This window comes from Achroia grisella, unplaced genomic scaffold (assembly GCF_030625045.1).
Source record: "Achroia grisella isolate CSIRO2021 unplaced genomic scaffold, CSIRO_AGI_Agris_v1 utg660, whole genome shotgun sequence".
Taxonomy (NCBI): Eukaryota; Metazoa; Arthropoda; class Insecta; order Lepidoptera; family Pyralidae; genus Achroia; species Achroia grisella.
Genome location: NW_026712984.1, coordinates 4,589,575 through 4,617,318, shown reverse-complemented (window position 1 = coordinate 4,617,318; position 27,744 = coordinate 4,589,575). Strand labels below are relative to the sequence as shown.

Here is a 27,744-nt window from a genome sequence, read left to right as displayed (position 1 = left end):
ACCCATTTCTTTATAGTTTTTGTTTGTAATTAGCGTACAAATTCAAATGTATGTACATATGTATCTTTTGTTCTGGTAATGAATAAATATTATTATTATTAAAATATTTAAATGTTAAATCTTTCCTCAAAACCTGTTAAATTCGCGTGGTTTAAAAGTACTTGTAGAAAGAGTCACAAATATTTACTTTGTTTTATAATATTAATTAATAGACTATATTACCTTACTGACATAAGTATTCCACATGGTCATGCTTATTACAAAAATGTCGGCAACATTAAAATTATTCCTCATATTACTTACAACTGTAAAGTGTCAAAATAGTACTAATCAGACTGGAAGGCAGGATATAACCTTCGACGATCCGAGTCGCCCATACTTATCATACCCAACGTCATTAGGTTTCCTATTTATATTTACGACTTTACTCATTGGTGCAGTGGTTAGAGCTCTCATGCTGTGGACAAGTTTGTGTATTCCATACAGAGTGGTGATGTTCGCGTTAGGTGGTTTAGCCGGATTCTGCGCAAACAGAAGTCCAACGTTCAAACCCTTCGTAAACATATGTTATCTGGATATCGATGTGTTACTCATTGCTTTCCTGCCTATAGTAGTATTCAGCACGTCATACAGCGTCGACTCCCATTCCTTTTGGAGAAGTTTTCCTCAGATCCTACTAGTGGCAGTTCCTGGAGCATTATTGACAGCTGTCATGGCGGGTTTTATGGCATATTACTTGATGGAATCATCATGGAACTTCGCAACTGCAGTTTTATTTGGTGTCGTGTGTTCTCCTATATACCCAGTTGAAGTAGTGAAACAGTTGAAGGAAATGTCTAAAGGGAAGTATATAAGTGTGTTGCTATTGGGAGAAGGTTTAATAGGAGATGCAACAGTGATGATAGAGTTTACAGCAATATTTGGGTATTTGGCTATGGCTGTAACGGATGCATCTCAGTTAGCATTGCTTCTGCTCAGATTTGCAGGTGGGGGGATATTGTTAGGAATCACAATGGGGAAAATCGCTGGGGCGTTACTTTCTGTGACCTATTATGATATGTTATGTGTGATAACTATCACTTTGGCGACTGCGTACCTCACTTATTATGTAGGGGAGAAATTCTTGTATGTTTCTGGGTTGTTAGCAACTGTGATAACGGGAGTTCTTGTGAGTAATAAGAAGTCGACGGTCGCAGGCGATGTTGAACAGATAGTGTCCCATTTTTGGACAGTGCTGGCGCATGAGGCCAACACTTTGGTCTTCACTATGGTTGGAGTGGTGATATTTGAGAAAGTCAGTTATGTGATCACTGTTAAACAAGTTTCGCTGGTGTTTGTTACGTATATGACTATTTACTGTTCCAGGTAATTGTTTTAACTAATTTGCAAATGTAATAACACCCTAATCTAAGTATTTTTTTAATAGAAGATAATGGAATGGTCCGCTTATCTGACGATAGCGGTATACGCTGACTGGACACTAGTGGAAGATGATAGGATAAGCATGAAGTCAGGTTAGTTAGCACATCGAGACGAAGTCACCAGATTGACCATAAAATTGGATCTCCAGGTCCAACTGACACGGTACATAAATAGCAAAAGCCAAGTACTAATGTAGTTTAAATTGGTTTATTCATAATCCAACTTAAAAAAGAGATGATATTCTTCATTGCGTTCCTTTATGCACAGAGACGGTTTTGACAAATGGTCTATCCTTTGTGGTAGGAAAATAAATGGATATTTTTTTATTTATTTATTTATTTAACTTCAATGCACACAATATACAAAATATAGTAAAGTACATTTGGCGGACTTAACACCATGCGGCATTTTATTAATAGATAATTGAGTAGGAAATATTTTACATAGAGTTTCAAGACATAGTAAGTTCTAAAAACAGTACCTCTTGAAGCCAAAAATCTTGAAGTATACTGAACAGTGTCTTCATATCGATCGGACCGAGATCTTGAGTGTTCAGGTACCATTCTCTGGGCACATAACCGAGTGGTGTATTCACAAAATGCCGTTCTCACCGAAATCGGGCCAGAGGAATTTGCACTGTAGTGACAATTAGGTTTTTTTTTAAATTAAGCCTTATAATTTAGTTTATACTAAGGATTATTTTCCGATGTACGTATTTTAAATTGTGTAAGGTTACTGGTATATTCTGCCATGATGCCATTACTACGACGTGTTGGTTACGGAATGACGTGGCAACACTGCATGGCTTGCGTGTGGGGCGGACTCAGGGGCCCTCTGTCTTTGTGCTTGGCTTTAATCGTGCTGCAAACACCGTCCATACCTGATGTTGGGGAAGTAAGTAACAGCTTATTTTTGACTATAATTCTTGAGCTATAGGGTTTATTTTTTAAAAGCTGGAATGGCAAACATATGATGAACGTTGCCTATACACATGTAATTCTTTCTTTTCATTTCCGAGAATTGAAGTGCCACGCTTGCTACCTCTCGAATATGGCACTAAATATTATATAGGCCTTTATGGGCCTAAATTTCCTAGCCCCTACGCTCCTTCCTGACTCAGCTGTCGTCGCCGGGGAAAGAGTATTATTAGTAATGTGGATTAAAAACTCCATTCCTAGCAAGTTACCATGTCAAATTAACCTCCACGTGGTCTCCCTGGAAACCATTGTGATAAATTCCTGATGAATTTGTCACGATGGGCTAACTAACAACTAACATCTACCATTGGTAGTGATAAGATGAACATGAAGTTGGTCAGTAGTATAGTATTTGCTCAATTTACACTCAGCCCGAGTGGGCAGGGAAGTGAGCAGCGCGAGAGTATAAACACGAGTGGAAACACTTCCCATGCCATTGGCGCTGCCCGGCGCTGCCCGGCGCTCCCTCGATTGTCGATTTTTCGTGCGCGCCTCAAAGAACTGGCAGCGTGTTTTTACATTCAGCCCTCTCGCTCAGTTATCGCCCGGAAATATTTCCGGCAGCGCGAGTGGCAGGGGAAGCGGCTGAATGTAAACGTAGCATATAGTAGTATACGCTAGCGTAAACCGTTTGCGCAGGCGGGTGCAACAGTCCATATCATCCAATAAAAAAGCTATCGTCGCATCTTTTTCAGATATTCATAATCCAAACAGCCGGTATAGTACTCTTATCTCTTTTAATTAATGCTACAACCATGCATAAAGTTCTAAAGATGCTGGGCTTGGCCGAGATCTCTCTAGCCAAGAAAGCAAATATGACTAACTGTGTAAAGCGCATCATGATGACCAGAGACAGATGTATATCTATGCTGAAGATGGACAAGTTCTTGGCTGATGCTAACTGGGATCTTGTACAAGAAGGTTAGCTACGCTTTATTATAACTGGGAATATATCTGATAATTACAATTGGAAATACCCTTGGAATAGTTGAGTTTACTATGTAATTTGACATTTTGGGTGCTTGATTTTAAAAAATTGACAAATGAATGTCAATCAATACATTTTTTGTGTAAATTACTGTGGTAAACAATTAATACATACTCCTGAATCAAAAGTTTGTACCGTGTGAAGAATCGAACCTGCGACCATCGGAGGTAAGACGGTGTGCTAAACTGCTAGACCACCAAGGCAGTATAATATCTTACAAGTTTATTTCCGGCTTGAAATTGAACCGATAAAGTGGTTTATGTCACTATTCTAGTGTAAGTAATAAATTGCACACGAGTTTCTTTTTTAACTCCTCTCCCGTCTTTGTCACAGTTAGCCACATTAGTGAGACTCACTCCCTAGTGTGACGTCATATATTTTGAAATTTATATCTTAAAAGTTCAAATATAGTATTTTTATACTTAGGTACATTAGATCTTTAAATGTGACGTAGGATATTGTGTGACAACGGGGTGTGAGAGTTTACTACTTGTCATACAATGTCACACTTTCTCGACCCCTGTTCCTTAATGTGTATCGAATTTGAGACGTAAATGGCCCTTCTTTGATTTAACGGAAATAAAACCTTATGAACATTATAATAGGTACCACAGTTAAGCACCCATACCAGCTCCAGATATCTGGCCGAGATGAGGACAGCGAGGACGACACGTATATGGGCTACAGATATACCACGTGCCCTGACTGCGAGAGGGAGATACCAAATGAGCCTACGAAGAAGGAATTTGCTGAGATGATGAAGTAAAGAAAGTAGAAATAATCTTTATTCAAATAAACTTAAGCACGTTAAATAGTCACATTTTTTTTATTTTACCACTCATTCGGAACGAAGAATCATCTGAAATCAACGGTGATAAAATATACATTAGTTAATGAAAACGGATTTTATACTTATATAGGGAAGCCAACCAACGTGTACTGAAAGCAATGAAGATATCGTACTGGAGGCAGTACGAGCACGGAAAGATCAGCAAAGACGGAGTCAGGACATTAGTGCAGGCGGTGGAAGTGGCCGCTGATTCAAATGACGGCCGGATCAATTTGGACCAGCTTGGCACTTTGTGGAAACCAAAAGTATGAAGCGTACTTTATTTGTTACTTAAGGGGTTTTAGTGTACACGCCCCTTTAGGGTTTAGGTATATGACCTACTTTGTCGAGAACCTTGAGCTTCAGATGATACAGTCGAGAGACAGAACAGAAGTATGTATTTATAAAAATGTCTCGGCCTTATATAGAATTTTACTCACGTGGCATACACGTGCCGTTGCACGTGCACGTGCCGAACGATATGAGTTCTGGGAAGGGCCGTTACAAGGACTAAAGGTGGCACGTGTAGAAAGTACTTATATGCTGATCATAAATAAATATTTTATTAATATCAACGACCTTGGTGGTACATCGCATTACTTTCGATGGTTGCGGGTATGATTTCTAGAGCGATGCAAGTATGTTTATATTCTGGTATGATTATTTGTGTGTATTTATATTTTACTAGGTACCCGCCCACCTTTGCACGAATATACTTAAGTATACATATATAAACCTTCGTCGTGAATTACTCTATTTATTGCTAAAAACTTCATTAAAATCTGTTGCGTAGTTTAGAAGATTTAAGCGAACAGACAACGGCTGCGACTTTGCTTTATAGTATATAAAGATTGTTTAATACTGCTACAAATAGCATGTGTGAGAACTGAGAACACAAATATTCTGTGCGGAATACTGACCACCGTTCCTGGAAGCGTTACGACCTTCTCTATTGGTGATCGACAACTTCAACTAAAGTTCTTTTTTTTTAAACACCAGTTTATTTATACTGTACATTTATGTATGTGACTCTGTTTAACATTAAATGAAAATCCCGTGCATGGAATGATTGCTATGCACGTTTGTCATGTAAATAAAATGGAGCTCCGCTAAATAACATCTAATAAAACATGTCATTATTAAGGCCCATGCGGTGTGGATTCGACGTAAGTTGATAAACATGATGATCCCTGAGGCTGCCAATGCTCAAGTACCGCACCACGCGTGGCGACAGCGGTGCTATCGGGTGGTCACCAACGTGTCGTTTGATGTATTCATCTATGCCATGATACTCTGCAATACGCCGGTTATACTATGCGAAGTGGCGTTAAACGTATCCATCTCACTTGGTGTAATTTACACTATAAAGTCACTCAATTTGTAAGTATAATAATAATAATCGCATGACAATTCACACAGCACCATCTAGACCCATGTTAAGATACTCTAAAGCTTGTGTTAAGAGTACTAGCTAATTGATACAAATACATAAAATATCATAGTAATTAAACATATTATACATAGAAAACACCCAGACTAATCATATTCATGAATACGAATGTTTGTGTCGTGCGAGGAATCGAACCCGCGATCATCAGAAGTAATGCGGTGTGCTCTAGAACACCGAGGTCGTCAAAAAGTGCTTTTAAATTATTAATAGTTACCCACCCACTTTGGTTTCGTACGCGTGTAAATTATACATAGAAACCTTTTTGAATAATTGTATCTAGTTGTAAAAACTGCATTAAAATCAGTTGCGTAGTTTAAAAGATCTAAGCGAACAGATAACGGAAGCTACTTCCTTTTATACTATGTAAAGATAATAAAGTCAGGACAATTCTTGAGTGATAAAATTAGAAAATAATTAAATAACAAAAGACTTGAATCGACCAGAATTTTATAAAAACTGAAAACTAAAAGTACTTATAATAATCATCATATGTCAGGATGAACAGTTCACACAGCGCCGTCTAATCCCAAGTTAAGTAGAACTTGTGTTATGAGACACTAGACAACTGATATAAATATTATATAATTTTTGTTAATACATAAATAATATACTTAGTAAACACCCAGACCAGTGCATACAATCAGACTAATGAATAAATGTTTCTACTGTGCGAGAAATCGAACTCAACGACCATTGGAAATAAGGTGATGTGCCACTGAGACCATTTTTTTTTTCAAACTATTCTAATGCTGTTGGCCGCAACTGGTCTTACAGCTGTACTGAATGATAGAGGTCGAGTGCAGATGGCAGTTCAAACCCGCACTGAAGGACTTATGGAATGACAGAAGGTCAACTTCTCCCTGACGGATATGACTAACCTGAGAGCTCCGCTAGGTTTTCGAAAAAATCTGCAGATTTTTGCCAACATGAGGAGGAAACGCCACTACATATCCTATGTGAAATTGCCGCCACTACATATATATGTAGAAACCATCGTTCCTAAGAATACCCTTCAATTAACGAATAACCCCCCTGACGGGTCTCTGAAAAAGAGTGTGCTCAATAGATCTATGTAGGTCGCCGTGCTACAGGTTTAAACACCTGTCAATAGCCCAAAATCGAAATTGAAAAAAAATAGGGGTTCGACTTTTGGTTCAAGCCGTCGTAACTTCGAAGCCCGTTTGTATTGGACAGGGATCGATCGGAGGAGGCTGAGTCTAATACGTATAACAATACCTATAACATTATTGGAAATATTACAGGTTCTTTTACATAATTTACATACTAGAGATGGTTCTGAAGATGCTGTCTTTTGGTATCTTCGGCTATTTCAAATCACACTGGAACAAACTTGACTTTTTTATCATCGTAATGGCTACTGCTGGTAAGTGCTTCACAACTACTTGACGACCTCTGTGGTTTACCACACCGTTTTACTTACGATGGTCGCGGGTTCGATTCCTCGCACAAACATTTGTAATCACGAGTATGATTGTTTGTGTTTTCTATGTATATTATGTAGGTATTTACAAAAATCTAATTATTTCTATCAGTTGTCTAGTACCCATAACATATGCTCTGCTTAACTTGGGACTAGATGACGCTGTGTGACTTGTCCTGAGATATTATTATATTTTTTATTTATATACATATATATCTCCCTCATATATACCTCTTGTACGGGGTTCATCCCATATATATACCTACTTTATTAGTATTACTTGGTCCTGGACGTAGGAGGGAAGAGCGGGGGAGGGGGGCTGGAAATCGTTGTAGGCAATTTATTATATATGTATTATATCTAGGTTGTTTGTAAGAGATTGCTTTATGCGATAAGGCCGCCTTTTGTTTGGCACATTTGTGTAAAGATTTCTTTTGTAATTATGCTTCAGTGCGCAATAAAGTTCTTTGTTTGTAATACTTTATTGTACAATAAAACTTAGTATAAATGAATACAATGAACTTATGAAATAAAATAATTGCGGACTTATCCAACAAGAGTGGTTTCTTCCAATCAACAGGGGCTGTTGAGTTGAAGAAACTATTGAGTGGGGATGGGGATTGTTAGTAATGTGGACTAATAACCATATTGTTATCAATGTACTATATAAAATTGCCATCCACGTGGTTCCCTTGGAAAGCATTGTGATAAATTCATAGTGAATTTAGCACGATGGCCTAACTGACTTGACCTCATACTCACTTTATCTTCCTCCACTGGTGCCCCGGCAGCGTAAACCGCTAGCGTAGGCGGGTGCCCCATTCCATTATCATAAGACGCAGTCCCAAGTATGACGGTATGTTTTTGTCCCGTTAGATCTGGTGTTGGACGTCATAGATGCGTTGACCCCTTGGGACAAGTGGACGAACCTCAACTCCAGCGTGCTCACCGCCACCAAACTATTGAGGATGCTGCGTTTCCTCAGGCTGTGTAAATTAGCCAGGTATATTCTTCTTTTGCCTGATCTTAGTCCCTTTTATTAGGGGAAAAGTGGATTGTGTAGACATTACTATGTGGACTTTGGGCCCCATTGCTAACAATTTACCTTGTCAGGTTGACCTCCACGTGATGGTTTCCAAGGGAAGTCATTGAAAACCATCATGACAAATTCTTGGAGAATTTGTCATGATGAGCTAACTGATCTGATTTCATGCTCATGTTATCTTCCTCCACTGATGCCCCGCCACCGTAAATTGTTAGCGCAAGCTGGTGTATCATTACATTATCATCCATAAAAAAGTCTCATTTATTTGGGGTCGGACCTTCCGGTCAATCTTCGCCAGTAAGGTCTGTTCTGGATCGTTTGGGGTGTTATTTCGGCGTATTTTTTAGTCCCGATTAATAACAGACCCTGTGAAACGGGGTCTGCCGCGTCTTCTGTGCTGGGTACTCATGTCAAGTACTGTTCTTGTCATGTGGTCTGATGGTCGCCGTATGACGTGGCCATACCACCTTTACTAGAGACCGTACCAGGCACTCTCCAAATTAGTAAGGTTTCAGATTAATATAATTATAATAACCTGACAATTCATACAGCTCCATCTACTCCCAAGCTAAGAGGTGCTTGTTATGGGTACTAAACACCTCGACAGAAATACTCATTTTATTTTAGTAAATGTATACACAATATCCATAGAAATAACCTAGACCAATACTAACAATCATATTCATGCAACGGCGGATCCAGGGGGGGGGGTAATGACCACCATGACCCCCCCCCCCCCCTGAGCTGGTTCCTGGAGTTAGGTGGACCACTAATTGAACATAATGATTTTATTTATATATTTTGACACCATACAGATTTTATATAACTACATTTCTTCAATATTTAATTAATTTATATAGTATAATAACTTTGTACATTAATAAAATACCTACTTTTTACTTGTATCTATTGTTATCAAAATTAAATTATAAGTTCTTGACTTGAACACGACTATGTGACCCCCTCCTGGCGCCAAAGCTGGATCCGCCCATGTATTCATGAATGTTTTTGTTTAATTGTTTGCGTGCGAGAAATCGAACTAGCGACCTTCGGAAGTAATGTGGTGTCCTTTATTTATATAATGATATCTAGATTATTAACGAGTAATATATGATTTTCAGAGTGTCTGTACCTAAAATTATGGCGTACATTGATCGCATGATTGACATTCAATTGGCTTACGGCTACGACGTCGGAAAGGTTAATATAAATAGTATCCAGTGGTCATTCATTTTATGCTACGATGGTGGCAAACTAGCATGCGGCCTATCTGATGGTAAATGATTACCGTAGCCTATGGACGGCTGAGACACTAGGGGTGTCACGTGTCTTGTTGCTGACTATTAGGAATTAAAATGCGTTCAGACTTTTTAGCATTTATTTGTTTAAACGAGATGTCAATTTTAAAAAGGTAATAAGTATTTATAAAATTCTCGTGTCACAGTTTTCGTTCCCATACTCCTCCGAAACGGCTTGACCGATTCTCATGAAATTTTGTGAGCGTATTGAGTAGGTCTGAGAATCGGCCAACATCTATTTTTCATCCCCCTAAATGTAAGGGGTAGTCCACCCCTAACTTTTTCTTTATTTTAAGATAAAACAACGTTTGTCGGGACAGCTTGTATTAAATAAATATTTAAGTACAATATATAAATATACCTATATATAAATATAATAATAATAATGAAATATATAAATAGTAATAGCAGACATATATAAAAGACAATATTACTTATAATAAAAAATATGAAGAATATTAAAACAGCGTGACCAGAGCCTTGAGGCGAGCCTTAAAAGATTAAACCGATGATGACAATCTGACCTCCGTTGGCAGAGCATTCCAAAGACGAGCAGATTGTACTGTAAATGAGTTAGTGTAACAATGAGTATTTATTTTTAAGGAATAGCAACATTAAGATTATATTTATATGTTTACTAGGGTTTCGTGACCGGTGAACAAGAAGTATGTAATTTATTGCCTCAATTAGTTGATAACAAACAAATACAGGAAACGTTGAATGCTAAACTGGAAGCGGATAGGTACGTTATGCAATTCATACGAACCAATTATTTATAAACAATATGATATTTAATCATATTTAATCTATTTATTTATTCATAGTCGATCCGCGCAACTTCGTCTGCACACATCTCATCACACTTACTTCATAATATTTCGCCCAATGTACATAATCTATTTAAATTATAGTCTATATGTTATTCTACTGTATAAGTTAAATATCACTCAAAATTCGTTCAGTAGTTTTTGCGTAAAAGAGTAACAAATATCGATCCATTCTTCAAAGCTTTCACATTTATAATATTAAATAAGATATTTAATCATATTTAAAAGTATTTATTTATTTATTATTAAAATATAATTGAACTTACGAGTGGTCGCCCAATGATCGAAATTAGACCATAATGTAAATTATAAGTTTAAACATTATTATTGTTTTATTGTCGGTGGACACTGATTGTTAGTAATGTGGATAATTCAACCCATTGCTAGCAATGTACCTTGTCAGGTTGACCTCCATTCGGTTCCCCTGGGAACAATTTTTGACAACTATAGAGAGAGAATATATTTTTATTTTATGATAATGAAATGGTGTACGCTGGTGGGGCACCAGTGGAGGATGACAAGATGACCATGAGGTCAGGTCAGTTAGACCATAATGACATATTCACCACCAATTTATCAAGATGGTTTCCAGTGAGAACCGCGTGGAGGTTAACCCGATATGGTTCATTGGTAGCAATTGGGTTGTTAGTCCACATGACTAACAATCTTCCTCCATCTCTATGTAATAGTACGTATGTGTTTTATAAAATATATCTAAGTATTTATATCACTTGTTAAGTACCAATAAGACAAGCTCTGCTTAACTTGGGATTAAAAAACGTTGTGTGAATTGAACTGAATAGTCGAGGAAAAAAGTAAACTTGTTATAGTTTACGCAAATTTTGTGATTGTAATTTATAGACCGATTGATATATTTTACTATATATATATACTAGCTACTCGCCCCGGCTTCGCACGGGTGTACATGTTTTATATATGTATAAACCTTCCTCTTGAATCTATCTATTAAAAAAAACCGTTTCAAAATCCGTTGCGTAGTTTTAAAGATTTAAGCATAAATAGGAACGGACAGACGGCGACAGCGAGTTTGTTTTATACTTAGTAATGATTGTTGAACGGAGCGCGAAGCATGCGATAGAGATCAGATTTGCACTCTTTGTAACGATACTCCTCCGAAACGGCTTGGCTGATCGAGACCAAAATTTCATCCAAGGTCGACCTTCGGGCCTCCATCGTTTACCACTCAAAGTATTCTGATCGGGAATCTCCTTGAGGAATGGCCGGTGAAAAACGTTGCTATAGACTTAGCGTGGCGGAAAAAAATAAACGCGCTCCGCTCAACATGTGTGGTGTGTAAACAACACACCCGTAACAAACCTAGTATATATGCTATAGTGATTGCCCTCCAATTGCCATTCGTAGACTGGCTGTCACAAGACAGTTGGGTCTCCTGCAGCGTGATCGACCGTGGACGGCAATCACTGTGAAGACAAGACAAGCCACCACATCAACCTTGAATATCATGATATTGGATACGATGCAGCTTAAGGAAGAGGGTAATGTTTATATACGTACAAGCTGTGCCCGTGACTTCGTCCACGTGGAATAGTCACTTTGACCAAATAAAGAAACAGTATTTAATAATCTAACCCAAAAATGCGAAAGACAAAAAGTTTTATCATATCGAATTTCCATTTCAACATTCATCCCCTATTTTATTTTACTCCCTTAAGATGACATTTTTACAAACTTTGAATGTCATAATTATTTGTATTTAATCAACAACCTAAAAATTGTTTCTAGTTTCTAACTTTAAAAATGACGATGCTTCCATACAACCTTTCACTCCACTTCCAACCCTTTTTCGCATTAAAAAGTAACCTATGTTCTTTCTCTGGATCTAGACTATCTGTGTACCAAATATAATTTAAATCGGTTCAGTAGTTATCGTGTAAAAGCGCGACAGACAGACACTTTCGTATTTATAACATGTAAAATTTTAAACCTTACTTAAGTTTTAAATCCGCCATATGCGTCTATGTTAGTATATTTGTGCATTAAAGTTTTAATAAATAAATAAATGATAGTAAGGACATAATGCCTTTATCCATATCTAACTGAGCTAGGAACTTACTCCACACACACAGAAGTACACTCAGATTGTGGAATGAAATACTTGCCAAGGTTTTATCGCGAGATTAGACAAAAATTGTAAAAAATGTTATTTTGGTGTATGTACCATATTTATATTAATATGCATGTAGTAAAAAACGGTTATTTTAATATTATAAACGGGGACTCTAATTCTATTTATATGTATAAATGTATAGATAAGTTCGTCGTGTCGTAACAAGTACCCCAACATTTTCACCCGCCTATTCTCAATGCCTCTTTTCTTTAACCCTTTCAAGTACTTCTTGTACTTGAAAGGGTTAAAGAAAAGAATCATAGTCTATATTTTATCGAATAGGTATTTTTGTACGTCTTTATATTTCAGGATTTTTGGATGAAATGGAGTATCGACTATTGGTGAACGCCATACAAGAGAAGGTGCAAATGTGTCGCCATAAAGGTAGCCTGGTGGCGCCTTCATCGCCCGAGGTATCTTTCTATTACTAACAATGCCCTAATGAGATGTGAGATATTTGTGTCTAAATGTTATATGTATATCGCTATAAAGTTCAAACTTGTGGCGGCGTGGTGGGCCGTGTCGATGTGCTCCCTCTAATATGGTTGAGTGCAATGATGGCTAACTCATCCGTCATACTCGTGAACGGGTGTTGCTTGTGGGGACTGGTCTGTTCAGGTTGTGAACGCTGATTAGATTTTTTGATTTTTTTTTTATATAGCATATGTTGGTGGTATGCTATTCTCCAAAATTTGAATTTAATAATAATAATAATAATCATTTATTCAGCATAAAAAAGCGTACAGATAAAAAAGAAAACTTAAAAACTAATAATTCGCTATGCTGAAAAGGCTTCCACTCATCTGGTGCCGCAGTGTATCTTTAAATAGCGTATATTTAAATGAAATAGTATTATTGTAAATATGTACAACATTAAAAAAAAAATACAATATCAGTTTCTTGTCAGTTCTTCTCATCTCGAAATCATTCCGAACTGACGGTAGATTGGACATATTATAAGAGTCTGTAATAGACCTACATGAGTAAAGATATTTTGAATTTGAATTTGTATATTAGCTTATATACGCCCGGGCGGTTCACACTGGTGCTCCCGGTTGCCCCTCCGATCGATCCCCTGTCCAATTCAAACGGGGATTAAATTACGACGGCATGAGCCGAGGTTCGAACCCCTAGCGGCACCTTCAGACTAAAGTCGTATCCGTCAGGTGGAAGTTGACCTTCAGCCGCTCTATAAGTCCTTTCGCGGGTTTGGAGTGCCATCTGCACTCGCCCTCTAACATCCGGTGAAACTGTGAAAGCCAGCTGCAGCCAACAGCATTAGAGTGTCCGAAAAATAAAATGAGCTATATATGTATATATATATATATACTATCTGTCCCGGCAAACGTTGTTTTGCCTTAAAATAAAAAAAAAATTAAGGGTGGACTACCCCTAACATTTAGGGGGATGAAAAATAAATGTTGGCCGATTCTCAGACCTACTCAAAACGCTCACAAAATTTCATGAGAATCGGTCAAGCCGTTTCGGAGGAGTATGGGAATGAAAGCATATATCTTATATATAAAATTCTCGTGTCACCACGAGAATTTTATATATAAGATATATACATATGTATATATATTTCAGTATTTGGATATATATATTATAATTTGATGATAATGATGGCCTTGGTGTTCTAGTGGTTTAGTATATCGTCTTACTTCCGATGGTTGGGGGTTCAATTCCTCTCACGGTGTAAACAGTTGTACTCATGAATATAATTGCTTGTATCGGTTTGAATCCTTTCTATGTATATTATATATGTATTAACAAAAAAATCTAAGTTTATCAGTCATGTAGTACCCATTACAGAAGTTCTGCTTAGCTTGGGACTAGATGGCGCTGTGTGAATTGTCCAGAAACATTAGGTATATTATATAGTCGACGCTTGCTACTTATACAATAATTTGAAAGCCATGACTGGAAGTTAAGAATACTGGTTACTAAAGTCTGCACCTTTGTGCTTCCAATTACACATAAAAATATTATTACTTTCTAAGTCGCATATAAAATATAATAATAAAATAGTAAGTCATTATTATTGATAATGGTTGATACAAAAGAAACAATAACAATGCTCATAATGACTGAATGTAGATAATAATAAAACAAATAACTGTTCTGATACAATATTATATTGATTGATAACACTTGTTTATTGTGGCGTAATTTTTGCTTTCAATCTATACATATAAATAAATTTGGAGTTTCTGTTTACAAACAGATTACAATATTGAAATAACCGTTTTTTTACTACATGCATATGAATATAAATACGGTACACCAAAATAGCGATTTTACATTTTCTGTCTGCTTGTTCCGGTTAATCTCTGAAATGGCTGGACCTATTTTGAAGGGACTTTTATTGGCAGGTAGCTGATGTAATAAGGAGTAATTTAGGCTACTTTTATTTTAGAACAATTAAGTTAAATTCCACGCGGACGAAGTCGCGGGTACAGCTAATTTGATATATAATTTAAATGCACTGCCCACATAAATATCTGTTTGCCCTTTGGTTGACTGAGAGAAAATGCACTAAGCTGTTAAGTCCGCCAAATATATACTTTTTAATTACGCATATGTGCACTAAAGTTTTAATAAATCGTATTAATATTATAAACGCGTAAGTTTAGGAGTATGGATGTTTGTTACTTTTTAACGCAAAAACTACTAAACGGATTTTGATGAAACTTTACAGCAATATAGCTTATATATCAGAATAGGCTATAAATTTAATTTGAAACCGCGGGCAATGCTAGTACAATATATTTAAAGAAATATGTTTTCAGACACAGCTACGCGCTGTATCATGGCTGCAAGGTAACGAAAGGGTAGCCGATTACTTCCTGGAAAACTCCAGCATCCTCAATTATAATTACAACGACATCCTAATCTCTAGAGGTAAAGAACAATTTATACAAGGTACAGATCAGACTGCATATGGAATACCTACTGTTCTCATTTTTGGGCTCACTACAATATTTATTTTATTTATTTTTATTTATACTTTATTGCATCAATTACAGAATAAAAGAAATTTAAATAGTAGATATAGGTCTTATCGCTATATGAATAAAATTGGAGTGTCTGTTTGTAATATTGAAATAACCGTTTTTTACTTATGCATATGAATATAAATACATACACCAAAATTACATTTTTTACAATTTTTGTCTCTCTGTCTGTTTGTTCCGGCTAATCTCTGAAATGGATGGACCGATTTTTACGGGACTTTTTTGGCAGATAGCTGATGTAATAAGGAGTAACTTTGGCTACTTTTATTTTAGAAAAATAAAGTTAAATACCACGCGTACGAAGTCGTGAGTACAGCTAGTCTACAATAAAATAAAAAATCATTTATTCAAATAAACTTACATTATTTGAATAGACATCACTTTTTCTTCAACCTACCGCTTATATTATATACTATTCGGAAAGCTGTCTCATCACAAGAAGTACGAACAAGAAACTTGAATGTTGCTCTTTTAAATAATTTTGTTGTAAAAACGTAAAGGTTTTTAAGTAGAAGTGTGTGAATACAAACTACCAATTCTCTATTTGAGTATTTAATTGAATTAGTGCTAATTCAATTATATACTCAAATAGAAATATTAAATATACAACCAACTAGTTGAGTGACTAATTAAGAGTAAATCAGACGTAATGATTAGAGCAGGCCAGTTCCTATAAGCAGCACTCGTTCACAAGTATCACGGATGAGCCAGCCATCAATGCCATAGAGAAGGTCGAAACACTTTCAGTAGCGGTGGTCAGGTTTCCGCACTGAATACCTTTGTTCTAAACAAAATAATATAAGTCCATTAAATACAAAAATAGACTTAAATTTAAGTCTACCAACTCGAAAAAATCTATTGGTATACTTATATTGTATTCAACAGGGGATGAACCCAAGGGCCTGTACATCCTAGTGTCTGGTCTACTGGAGGCAACATACATGCCCCCAGATGGAGATATCGACGAGGCCATACCTAACTACGAGTTCCTAACAGATTTGAAGTTCACTGAACCGAGCCAGGACTACATCGTGTCAGGGAATGCTGTTGGTGTTCTTGGGGTATGTGTAATCTTATATATAAAATTCTCGTGTCACAGTTTTCGTTCCCATACTCCTCCGATACGGCTTGACCGATTCTCATGAAATTTTGTCAGCATTGAGTAGGTCTGAGAATCGGCCAACATCTATTTTACATCCCCCTAAATGTTAGGGGTAGTCCACCCCTAAATTTTTATTTTTATTTAAGGCAAAACAACGTTTCCCGGGACAGCTAGTTACTTATAAAATATAACTGGAGAATGTTATGTTACCGTCAACAGCAACAGTTCGCAAGCTAAACCAGACTTCAATGACTACAACGAATTTATGAGTGAAATAACGACCACAATATATTTTCATTTAGTTAATATATTTATTTTATTTATTTAACTTTACACACAATATAATATATAGTACAGTACATTTGGCGGACTTAACACCATGCGGCATTTTCTACCAGTCAACCATAGGTGGTGCAGAGAATAATTGTTATATAATGTGTAACCTATAAGTTTGAAGTAAACCAATAAATAGTAAAGATTAAATCTAATTCTGTAAAATATATTTAATTTTGAGTACAAAATATAAGTTTGATTTGACCATATCGGTTCTATCTACCTACTGTTGTTAAATAGAAACACGATATTGTACAGTCCAGTTCGGTTTAAAAGCTCGAAGTGTAAAGTATCTACATATAAGTAAAATAAGTAGTTCATAATCTTAGTGTATCGTTGTTGCTGCCGCCCTGTAACACTTATTATAGGCATATTAACAAAGAATCATTATAGTCCACACATATATATATATACACACATATATATAGGTATTAGGGTGTATATTTGGTGCCACTGAAAACCAGCTGTATGTTCACCTAGGACATATATTAAAGCTGAGCGGAGCCATTACAGTACATGTTTGGATGTAATAAATGATTATTTTATGTTTATTTTTAATTATCTATGTAGTAAATTAAGTTTAATTATATGTACATTTTATTTGCTCTTTTTTTTCGTTTGTTGTTTATATTGTATTTTTTACATTGCTTTAAATAAAATATTTTTCTTTCTTTCTTCTTTCTTTCTATACCTACATGTAAATCACCTTCACCGCTCGTGTTTCTCACCCTTCCCAGCCAAATCTGATGAGAGCCTACTAGCGCAGGTAGATATAGGTTCTAGTATAGAAGCCACTGCAGTTCTGGACAGAACTTAATGTTTTAAAAGATTGTAGAAAAAATTATCTGTTATACCTATCGCTTCGGACGTATATAAATATTTGTTGTACAGGTTTTAACAAATCGCCCCTACAGCTACACGGTTCGCTGCGAATCTGCGGTTCAGGCATATTACATCCCCATGGCGGTCACAAGAGAGGCATTCAGCCTCGCCCCTCATCCCATTATGGGGTAAATATAATATACTTCCATATAACAAGTTTTCAAATTTGACACAGTATTTTTGGTACTGTTCTAAAGCTGTTGGCCGTAATTGTCTTTACATCATCCTGGCGAGATCTTAAGCTAATACCGTAACTTACGCGAATTTCATAAAACGTGAATTCTGGTTATTCTTTTGTTTAAACTCTTGTTATAAAACATTAGTGAAATAGATGACGAATGAGGAATTTCCAATTTATCCACTATTTTATTTTACCCCCTTAAGGGTAAATTTTTTATCAACTTTGAATGTCATGTTTATTTCTATTTAATCGACAGCATAAAAAATAAGTTTCACTTGTCTACCTTTAAAAATGACAATACAACTTTGTATCTCCCCTTTCAACCCCTTAGAACCCTAATTATTTATATTCATACAACAAACTAAAAAATAAGTTTCCAGCTATAAAAATTAGGATACTTCCATACAACCATTCATCTCCCCTTTCAACCCCTTAAAATCATTTTTCGCATTAAACAGTAGCCTATATCCTTTCACAGGGTCTAGACTATCTGTATACCAAATTTCATTTAAATCGGTTCAGTAGTTTAAAAAAGTAGGACAGACAGACAGACAGAGTAACTTTCGCATATATAATATTAGTAAGGTTAATCGGAGATAATTTCTGTGTAGCCTAGAAGCAGCAATGTGGCGAGAGATTGGTATAAAGTTATCCATGATGTTGCTGCCGACTGTACCCGCGTACCATGGCTGGTCAGCTGAGAGACTCAGCATGAGGCTGGAGCACTCATTCGTGCCTTGTCTGAAGGCGTTCAAGGTACAATTGACACATCTTTTATAGAGCTTAAGGGCCTTCTTATTGACTACGTCATAAATTTTTTTTATCCCCTCTTCCACAGCTCTCTTTCACGGCATTTAAATAGTAAAAATTTCGTGTCTTATTACTAAACTAGCTATTCGTCTCGGCTTCGCACGGATGTACATGTATTTCATATATAAACCTTGCTCTTGAATCACTCTATCTATTTAAAAACGGCATCAAAATCCGTTGCGTAGTTTTAAAGATTTAATCATACATAGGGACGGACAGACAGCCACAGCGACTTTATTTTATACTATGTAATGATTTGAAATGATATGTCACAATAACAATGTGACGATCTTGGTGTCTTGCGGTTTACTGTCGATGGTCGAGGGTTCGATTCCTCGCACAATGTAAATATTTGTATTAATGAGTATAATGTTCACATTGGTCTGTGTATTTTTTATATATGTATATTATCTGTGTATCTACAAAAAATAAGTTTGATTTTCAGGGATGTTAATAGAATGGTCCACCCACCAGTGGAGGTACCATCCTCCACTGGTGGGTGCACCATTCTATAGATGAGCATGAGGTTAGATCAGTTAGCACGCCGTGACACAAATTCACCTGGAATTTATCGTGATGGTTTAAAGGGGAACCGCGTAGAGGTCAACCTGACATGGTACATTGCTAGCAATGGCGTCATCAGTCCACATAATCAACAATCGCCGTTCCCCACTACTTGTATTAAGACTATATGTGTGTAATAAGATACAAATAATTTTTTTCTCTATCTATCTAATTGAATAGATTATATACTGTTATTTTGATTATATGTAGGTGTTCGTTGTGAATGAGCTGATGGAAGATATAGTATTATTGGACGGTGTTTGTCAAGACATGGCGACTAGAGAGGTGTTTCAACCACCGTGCTATATACCCAGGTAATCTAACCCATCACCCAATATTTTTTCTATTTTAGATTTCACTTTCCTGACATTTATGTAATAATAATAATCTTAGGACAATTCACACAGCGCCATCCAGACCCAAGTTAAGCTAGTTAAAGCTTGTATTATACATAATTACTAACTAATACTTAAATATAATTAATTATTACTAGATAATTGATACAAATACATACATTTTTTTTTTAATACATAGATATTATACATAGAAAACACCCAGACCGATACTGATGAATACAAATATTTGTATCGGGCGAAGAATCGAACCCGCGATCATCAGAAGTAAGACGGTGGGCTAAAGCACGGACTCCGTCAAATAGGGTATGGACGGTGTCAGTGGTCTTACCGACTCTAGCTGGTCTACTTGTGATGCAACCATCACAAGTAGACCAGCTAGAGTTTCGATTCTTCGTCCGGTACAAACATTTGTATTCATTAGTTTGTATTGGTCTGGGTGTTTTCTATGTATATTATGTATGTATTTATATCAGTCGTCTAGTACCCATAACACAAACACTGCTTAGCGTGGGACTGGGTGGCGCTGTGAGTTATTATTATGTATTATTCATGAATACGGTTTATTTAATCATTATTTATATAAATAATCATTGTTACACTGTCGATGTGCGCTAAATATTGAAACAATCATTAATACATAAATCTCATTAATAACATAATAAATACGATATTCGACTATATAGTTGTAAGTACGTTTATATATACACAGATATCTATATATATATATTTACTGCTCAATATATATTTGAAGTTTGCTCGACATCTGATGCGAAGGGGTCAACGTAAATTGGTAATGATCGACGTTTTCATATAATATTACTTTTGTGTCCAGTACGAGATGAATATTTTATCACAGCCAGGGATCAATGTTAAATGGTGGCTATCGATTTTCATAGAATTTTAGTGATTGTCCAATATAAGTTGAAATAGAATCAATTAATATAATGACGATATTTGGACGTTAATATCTAAATAACCGTTTGAGATATGTTTATGAAATTTGGAACACATATTTATCTCGCAAGTCTCAATATATAAACCAAATTTGACAGGATTACGTGAAAGAGTTTTTGAGTTATGAGGGGGTCAAAAATGGCTCCAAATGGTTCGTGTAAATATACACACGGTGCTGCTCGCCAGTTGTCTTACTTGAAACCTCCCAACTTGATCGACTTGTCCGCGTGTCTAGATTATTATCACAGTTTAGGGGCCATTCAAGTATTACCCCTATAAGAACTATAGGGGGCGGGAGGGTTTTTGCTTTGTTTATTTTGGATGACATGGGGGTCTAGATGATGATTACGTCATTAGTAGTTATTTACTTTTTTACACGAATGGCACCCCTCACATTGTATTTGCTAAAAAAATACATTCATTGAAAAATGTTTACGTAAGTATTGGGGGGAGGGGGTAAGAGCTTTGCTTACTTTTGCTGACAAGGGGGATGGGGGTAAATAATTGTAATAAATCTGCTTACGTAATACTTAAACGGCTCTTTATCATGATTACCCTTCAGAACAGCTCATCGGTTGATCTTCCCCAAGTCCTCCCAACTGGTAGTATCGAATACTTGTCCGGAGACGAAATTGTTGATCATACCGGCGAAGGATACGGACGAATTGGATATTATGGAGGATGAACTGGATGATGTGCAATGCGAATTGGTATGTTTCCATTGTTGTCAAATATATGAGCTGACAATATGGAGTCCCTCAGTAAGGCCTCGTACGGGACTAAATTATTAGTGAGTTAGAATAATATTTTTTTGAGTAGTTAACGATAATAATAAAAATAATGTTTATACCTAACATTGTTGTTATTTACCTCTGGTTTACCAATGTTAGGTATTTACCTTTGGTAATTATTTCATTCCAATGTTAGGTATAAACATTATATATTTAATATATTATATTTTACCTGTGCCTGTATATGCGATTTTGTCAAATATACGGTTGTGTACCTATGTTTTTTTTTATTAATGTATTTATGCATAATTTAAAAGCTAAAATATAATTATTAATTATAAAAATATAATATATTAAAAATAATGTTTATACCTAACATTGGAATGAAATAATTACCAATTTTACCTGTGCCTGTATATGCGATTTTGTCAAATATATGGTTGTAAACCTATGTTTTTTTATTAATGTATTTATGCATAATTTTAAAAAATGTTAGCATTCTGCACTACTAGCTACGCCTGCGACTTCGTCCGCATTAAATGACAATACTTCCATATAACCTTTCATCTCCCCTTCAAACCTTACAACCCTTTTTTCGCATTCAAAAGTAGCCTATGTCCTTTGTCAGGGTCTAGACTATCTGTGTACCAAATTTCATTTAAATCGGTTCAGTGGTCTCAGCGTGAAAACGAGACAGACAGACAGACCGAGTTACTTACGCATTTATAATATTAGTAAGGAAATAAGGATATGTGTGCGAAATTTCACAAGCCTCCGTCCATACAGTTTTCATAAAATTAGCTTCACGTATTAATATATAGACTTTACTTACGTATAGATAAGGTACTAATTTCAATAACCTCCTCATCATATAGATATCAAATGTGTCATCCCGTTGCTTATACCATAAAGTCATGCGGAAGTTATCAAGCGACTCGCGTGGACCAAATCGGCGCACGCGCAGCAAACGGCGCCGTGGTCTCAAACGGGTGAATTACAGGGAGTCAGTGTGGGGCAAACAAATATGTTAGTTTTAATTTAATTATGTAATATATAGATGGATATAATTATATAAAATATAATATATTATAAAATGTTTAATTTTATCAACAGCAACACCAAACGTAGCGCCTGCGCAGAGCGAGAAGGAGCTTAATTCAAAATTTTACAAGCCCAGTCTCAACGAACTGGTTTGTAACGTTATTATTTTAGTAGAATTAGTAGTAATAGTGTATTGTGTAAGCAGTAGGGTATTTGAATCGAACATTATTAATTTAAAATATACAAGTTGAATATAGAGCCCAAAATTAATACCATTTTCTTGTTCACTAGTTTTATTATAATTAATAATTTTAGAAAATAAAAATGTATTCTTAACACCACAAGACTTACTATAACAATTTTTATTTTTTTATATTTGGTATGACATATTATGGTATAAAACTTCTATAATTCTAAATTTTAAAATTTCGATATGGAATCTGTATATAAATAAACAGTAAAATGTTGTTAGAAGACCATGAAGGTTTTATATTCATACTTGACCATAAGTATATATGATTTTTTTAAATTACAGCCCGAAAAACTAAACTCCTCGAAGACCAAAGGTATTTATGTCAAATAATATTGATTTCTTTAAGGTCACATACCTTAGGTATAATAAAATCGAGACACATACTTAAGCCCATTTACAAAAATTGTTTTCTAAATTGATTTCACCAAAAACTAACACGGAATATCATTCATACTTTGTTTTTATTTTTAATTTTATATTTCACTAGCTACTCGCCCCGGCTTCGCCCGGGTGTATATGTATTATACATATAAACCTTACGTTTGGGTTGCGTTGGGTAGTTTTAAAGATTTAAGCATACATAGGGACAGACAGACAGCGACTTTGTTTTATACTATGTAGTGATGATTTATATTTGCAAATTTTATTTACAATATTACAGTATCATTTAAAATATATTTAATCACACTTAAATGAAAATTATTTAAAAGTGTGATATTAATAGCTTTTATACTATGGTTGTACCTACATTATACTATAGTAATTGTCTTTACTAAATTCAAATACATCAGCTGTTAACAATAAGGCCGGCTTATTGTAATTATACAGTTGAGTTTTAGTGGATGTCGGAGGACTTTTGTAAAAGGGGGTAGGTATATTTAAAAATTGTCTAGTTACAGAATTAAAAACTACGGGCTGCTTATCTCCAGCCACTTCTGTACGGAATCAACGCTCCGAGCAAGAGGTATGGCCATGTACTTTGAGGCAATAGATAACCACGTGTAATCTGACTGATAGGGGAGAGAAGGGCATTAATAGTAATGTGGATTAAAATAACCATTGCTAACAAGGTACTATGTTAGGTTAACCTCGACGTAGTTCCCCTTGGTGCCCCGCCAGCACTATACCGTTAGCCCAGGCGAGTGCACCTTTTCATTATCATAAATTAATAAAGAAACATGAGAGGCTACTGTTTTGATTTCTTACTTATCCTATCATGTTCTCATCCAGAAGAGGCACCTTTCCATATCCGTTCATCTATACATATAAATAAAATTGTAGTGTCTGTTTGTAATATTGAAATAACCGTTTTTTACTACATGCATGTGAATATAAATACGGTACATACACCAAAATTACATTTTTTACAATTTTTGTCTGTCTGTCTGTTTGTTCCGGCTAATCTCTGAAATAGCTGGACCGATTTTGACGGGACTTTTTTGGCAGGTAGCTGATGTAATAAGGTGTAACTTAGGCTACTTTTATTTTAGAAAAAATATTTTTTTTAGAAAAATAAAGTTAAATTCTACGCGGACGAAGTCGCGGGAACAGCTAGTTAATAATCACCTTTAACAAAGTAGTCGAATTTTGATGATTCTTTGTTACGTAAAACACTCTACTTTCAGATTTATAATACAACTAGAGGGTGCGTGAAAGATCCCGCGAGGCGTTGTCGTTGATTTTTTTTGTGAAGACGGTTTTCTTTTCGAATAGACCTGGTTGGCAAGAGAGTTGTCTGTTTTGATACGAAATCATTCAGGTGACTTCCAATTGTAACAGTGTGGCAAAACTTTGTGTTGTAATGTTCACAATACAAAACCTAACCTAACCTACCTTTCTGTATACTATATTAGTCTGGGGTCAAAGTTTTTAATGTAGAGATCATAATACGAAACCTAACCTAACCTACCTTTTTGTTTACTATATTATTCTGAGGGCATAATTTCTACTGTAAGTCGCAATACAAAACCTAACCTAACCTACCTTTCTATATACCATTTCGACCTGTGGCTTTAATTTTTATTGCAACGGGCACAATACAAAACCTCACATTACCTACCTTTCTGTATACTATATTAATTTGGGTTCACAGTTTTTAATGTAGAAATCATAATACAAAACCTAAACTAAGCTACCTATTTGTTTACTATACCATTCTATATACCATTACGACTTTTTATTTTTTTTTATTTTGGCTTAGCTACCCGGGTGGCAAAAACATTTCGTCCATACATTGTCATAATTTTTATAACCGATGTAACAACTTACATCGGTTTTCATAATAATGTTTTCCAAATAATTTTGATTATTATTATTTATCGTATAAAGGACCTATGATAAATAATAACCACTCATCACTCTTTTAATTAAAATATCATAAATATTAAAATCGGGGAAAGTTTTTAGTGCTGGCAATACTGAGATTCAATGCCATCCCATAAAAGCGGACTCGGCTGCATGGTTACTATGTACCAAAATAAAAAAATCTTCCAAATTTTGTTCAATTTAATCTCGGCGGCCATCTTGGATTTTTCCATTTTGATACTTCTGACATATATATTACATTACGACAGATATATTTCGTCCACATATTGTACAGAGACACGGTCCTTTTAGTGGGTCCTTAGTAAATATTACTTTCTACGAAAATCTATGCCTGGTGTTGCCAATTTTACAAAAAATTGCATAAAACTATTAAGATGAGATTTATAATAGATACCCATCACTTTTATTTTTAAAAAAATGTCGAAAAAAAAATTCCCACATTTTGGGTTTGCTAAATTACCTAAAATCGGGGAAAATTTGTGGCCTATATAATTCTTCTTATCTTTGCTCCGTAGAAGTCAACATGCTGTAAGGAATAAAATAGTACCCCAAAAATGGGTTTTAAAACGTCCCTAAACTTGTCATAACCTAACTCGGCAGCCATCTTGAATGATTCCTTTTTAAATAGTTTTAACATATACACCTTGGTGAGAAACATTTCGTCCATACATTGTACAGAGCCAAGGTAACTCCTTCTAGTTGTTCCTAAGTACTGTTTACAATGGAAATCGATGTATGGTGTTGCCAGCTCATTTTGACAAAAGCCATAAGACCCCTTGGGGATTATTTTTGACAGATCGGCATCATTGTTTGGTCTAAAATGATGAAACAAAAAATCCCACGTTTTTTACTTCTCTCCGATATTACCCTAAAATAAAATTTTTAACTAGGTAGTGCTTCGTACCGAGTTTCCACTGCTCCATAAAAGTCAACTAGTGACAATAAAAACTGAATTTAAAATAAACTCGGCCGTCATCTTGTTTTTACTTCTTAATACTTTTGACGTATCTCTCTAGTAACAGAAACATTTCGTCCATACATTATGTAGAGCCTCCCTAGAGATTCCCTAAAAAACTGATCTGAGGTGTTGCCAGATAATTCTGACAAAAACCACCAAAAACCCTTAAGGGGATGACTTTTGACAGATTTTCATCATTCTTTTGTTTGAAATGTCGAAAAAAAATTTTCCCACTTTTTAGGACCTGTCTCAAAAAATACCCCAAAATCAGGGAAAATTTTCATACCAGGTAATACTTTGTGTCAAGAGACATCATCTCTCCATAGAAGTCGACTCGCTGCGGGGTTGCCATGTGTCCTAAAACAACATTTAAAAATGTCCCAAATTTTATCCGAAAAGCAAAACTCCCCTATCTGTGCCGCCATCTTGGATTTCTAAAATTTCATAATTTTCCCTATATGCCGGGTTTCGGCTATCCGACGCCGCACAGTGCGTTGAGCTAGCACACTGTAGGTACCCTATCAATTTCAGTTTTTGAAGCTAGACCTCAATTTCAAAATTTGTCCCATGATGTATGGGTGTTGCCAGCAAATTCTGACAAAATCCACCTAAACCCCTTCAGGGGACGATTTTTGGTAGACCAACAAGACTTTTTCATTTAAAATGTCGAAAAAAATTTTTGCACTTTATGGGACTTTTCTCCAAATTTAACCCAAAATCGGGGAAAATTTTTAGCCCTGGTAAATCTTCTTACTGAGACTTACCCATGTCAGTAGATGGCGTTTAGCTACGGGGTTGCCATGTGCAGCAAAAACGCGATTGAAAATATCCTAAAATATAAATCTCCCATAGCTTGGCCGCCATCTTGGATTTCTGAAATTTCATAATTTTCCCTAGAGGCCGAGTCTTTCAGCCTCCCAATGCCCTACAATAGGGATCGGTAGCATCCCCGCAAGTACCCTAGGAATTTCAGTTTTTGGAGAGACACCCCAATTTCTATTTTGGTCATACCATGTATGGGTGTTGCCAGCAAATTCCAACAAAACCCACCTAAAACCCTTTAGGGGATGTTTCTCGATAGGCCTTGATGCTTCTTTTGTCAAAAATGTCGAAAAAATTTTTTCTCACTTTTTGGACCATTTCTCCCAAATTACCCCAAATTCGGGAATTCTTTTTAGCGCTGGCAATACTTTATACCGAGACCCATCATCGCCCCATAGAAGCCGACTCGCTGCGGGGTTGCCCTGTACCTAAAAAATGACTTTGAAAATAATCCGGATTTTTAGGACCAATTTCACACGCCCCCAACTCGGCGGCCATCTTGGATTTTCGAAATTTCATAATTTTCCCTAGAGGTCGGATCCTTCGAGTTTCCTATGCCCTACAACCGGTGTCGCCAGCACCCCCGCAACTACCCTGGGAATTTCGGTTTTTGAAACCCTAGAAAATTTTCAACCAGTTTTTGGCAATTTTTTCGCCGCCATCTTGGATTTTAATTTTTTGTTTTTACGCCATATTCTGGGTCCCGCCGAGACGTGCCAAATCACTCTTTGAACGGAATATCCGATGTAAAAGTTAGCCGCCATCTTTGTCCGCCATCTTGGATTTTCCCAAATTTCGGAATTTTCTCGTGGTCACCCTAGCCAAAGGAACATTTTCCCCATACATCGTCTCGACCCCCGGACGCTCCTTCTGGGAGAACAACTATGTCAATCAGTGAGTGAGTCACCGTAATGCAGCTTTATATATTATAGATGTTGACGAAGATCAAGAAGACATCTTTAGAAAAGAGACAAAACACGCGCAAGGAGTAA

General features: G+C 36.0%; 2 protein-coding genes across 2 annotated transcripts in view; one reads left to right on the top strand and one right to left on the bottom strand.

The window, feature by feature from the left end:
• Positions 1 to 27,744, bottom strand: part of LOC131849857 (guanine nucleotide-binding protein G(s) subunit alpha) — an 82,028-nt gene that overhangs the window by 45,905 nt on the left and 8,379 nt on the right. The gene's annotated exons all lie outside the window — the stretch shown is intronic.
• LOC131849682 (sodium/hydrogen exchanger 10-like) lies at positions 112 to 27,744 on the top strand. The gene is given in 22 exon segments (XM_059199795.1): positions 112 to 257; positions 259 to 1,365; positions 2,154 to 2,316; positions 3,095 to 3,320; positions 3,993 to 4,149; positions 4,308 to 4,482; positions 5,361 to 5,596; positions 6,929 to 7,050; positions 7,984 to 8,110; positions 9,274 to 9,352; positions 10,092 to 10,192; positions 11,661 to 11,794; positions 12,736 to 12,839; positions 15,216 to 15,327; positions 16,326 to 16,501; positions 17,767 to 17,885; positions 18,550 to 18,694; positions 19,523 to 19,626; positions 21,185 to 21,332; positions 22,229 to 22,379; positions 22,467 to 22,543; positions 27,685 to 27,744. Coding segments are annotated over 22 exon segments (3,969 nt in total).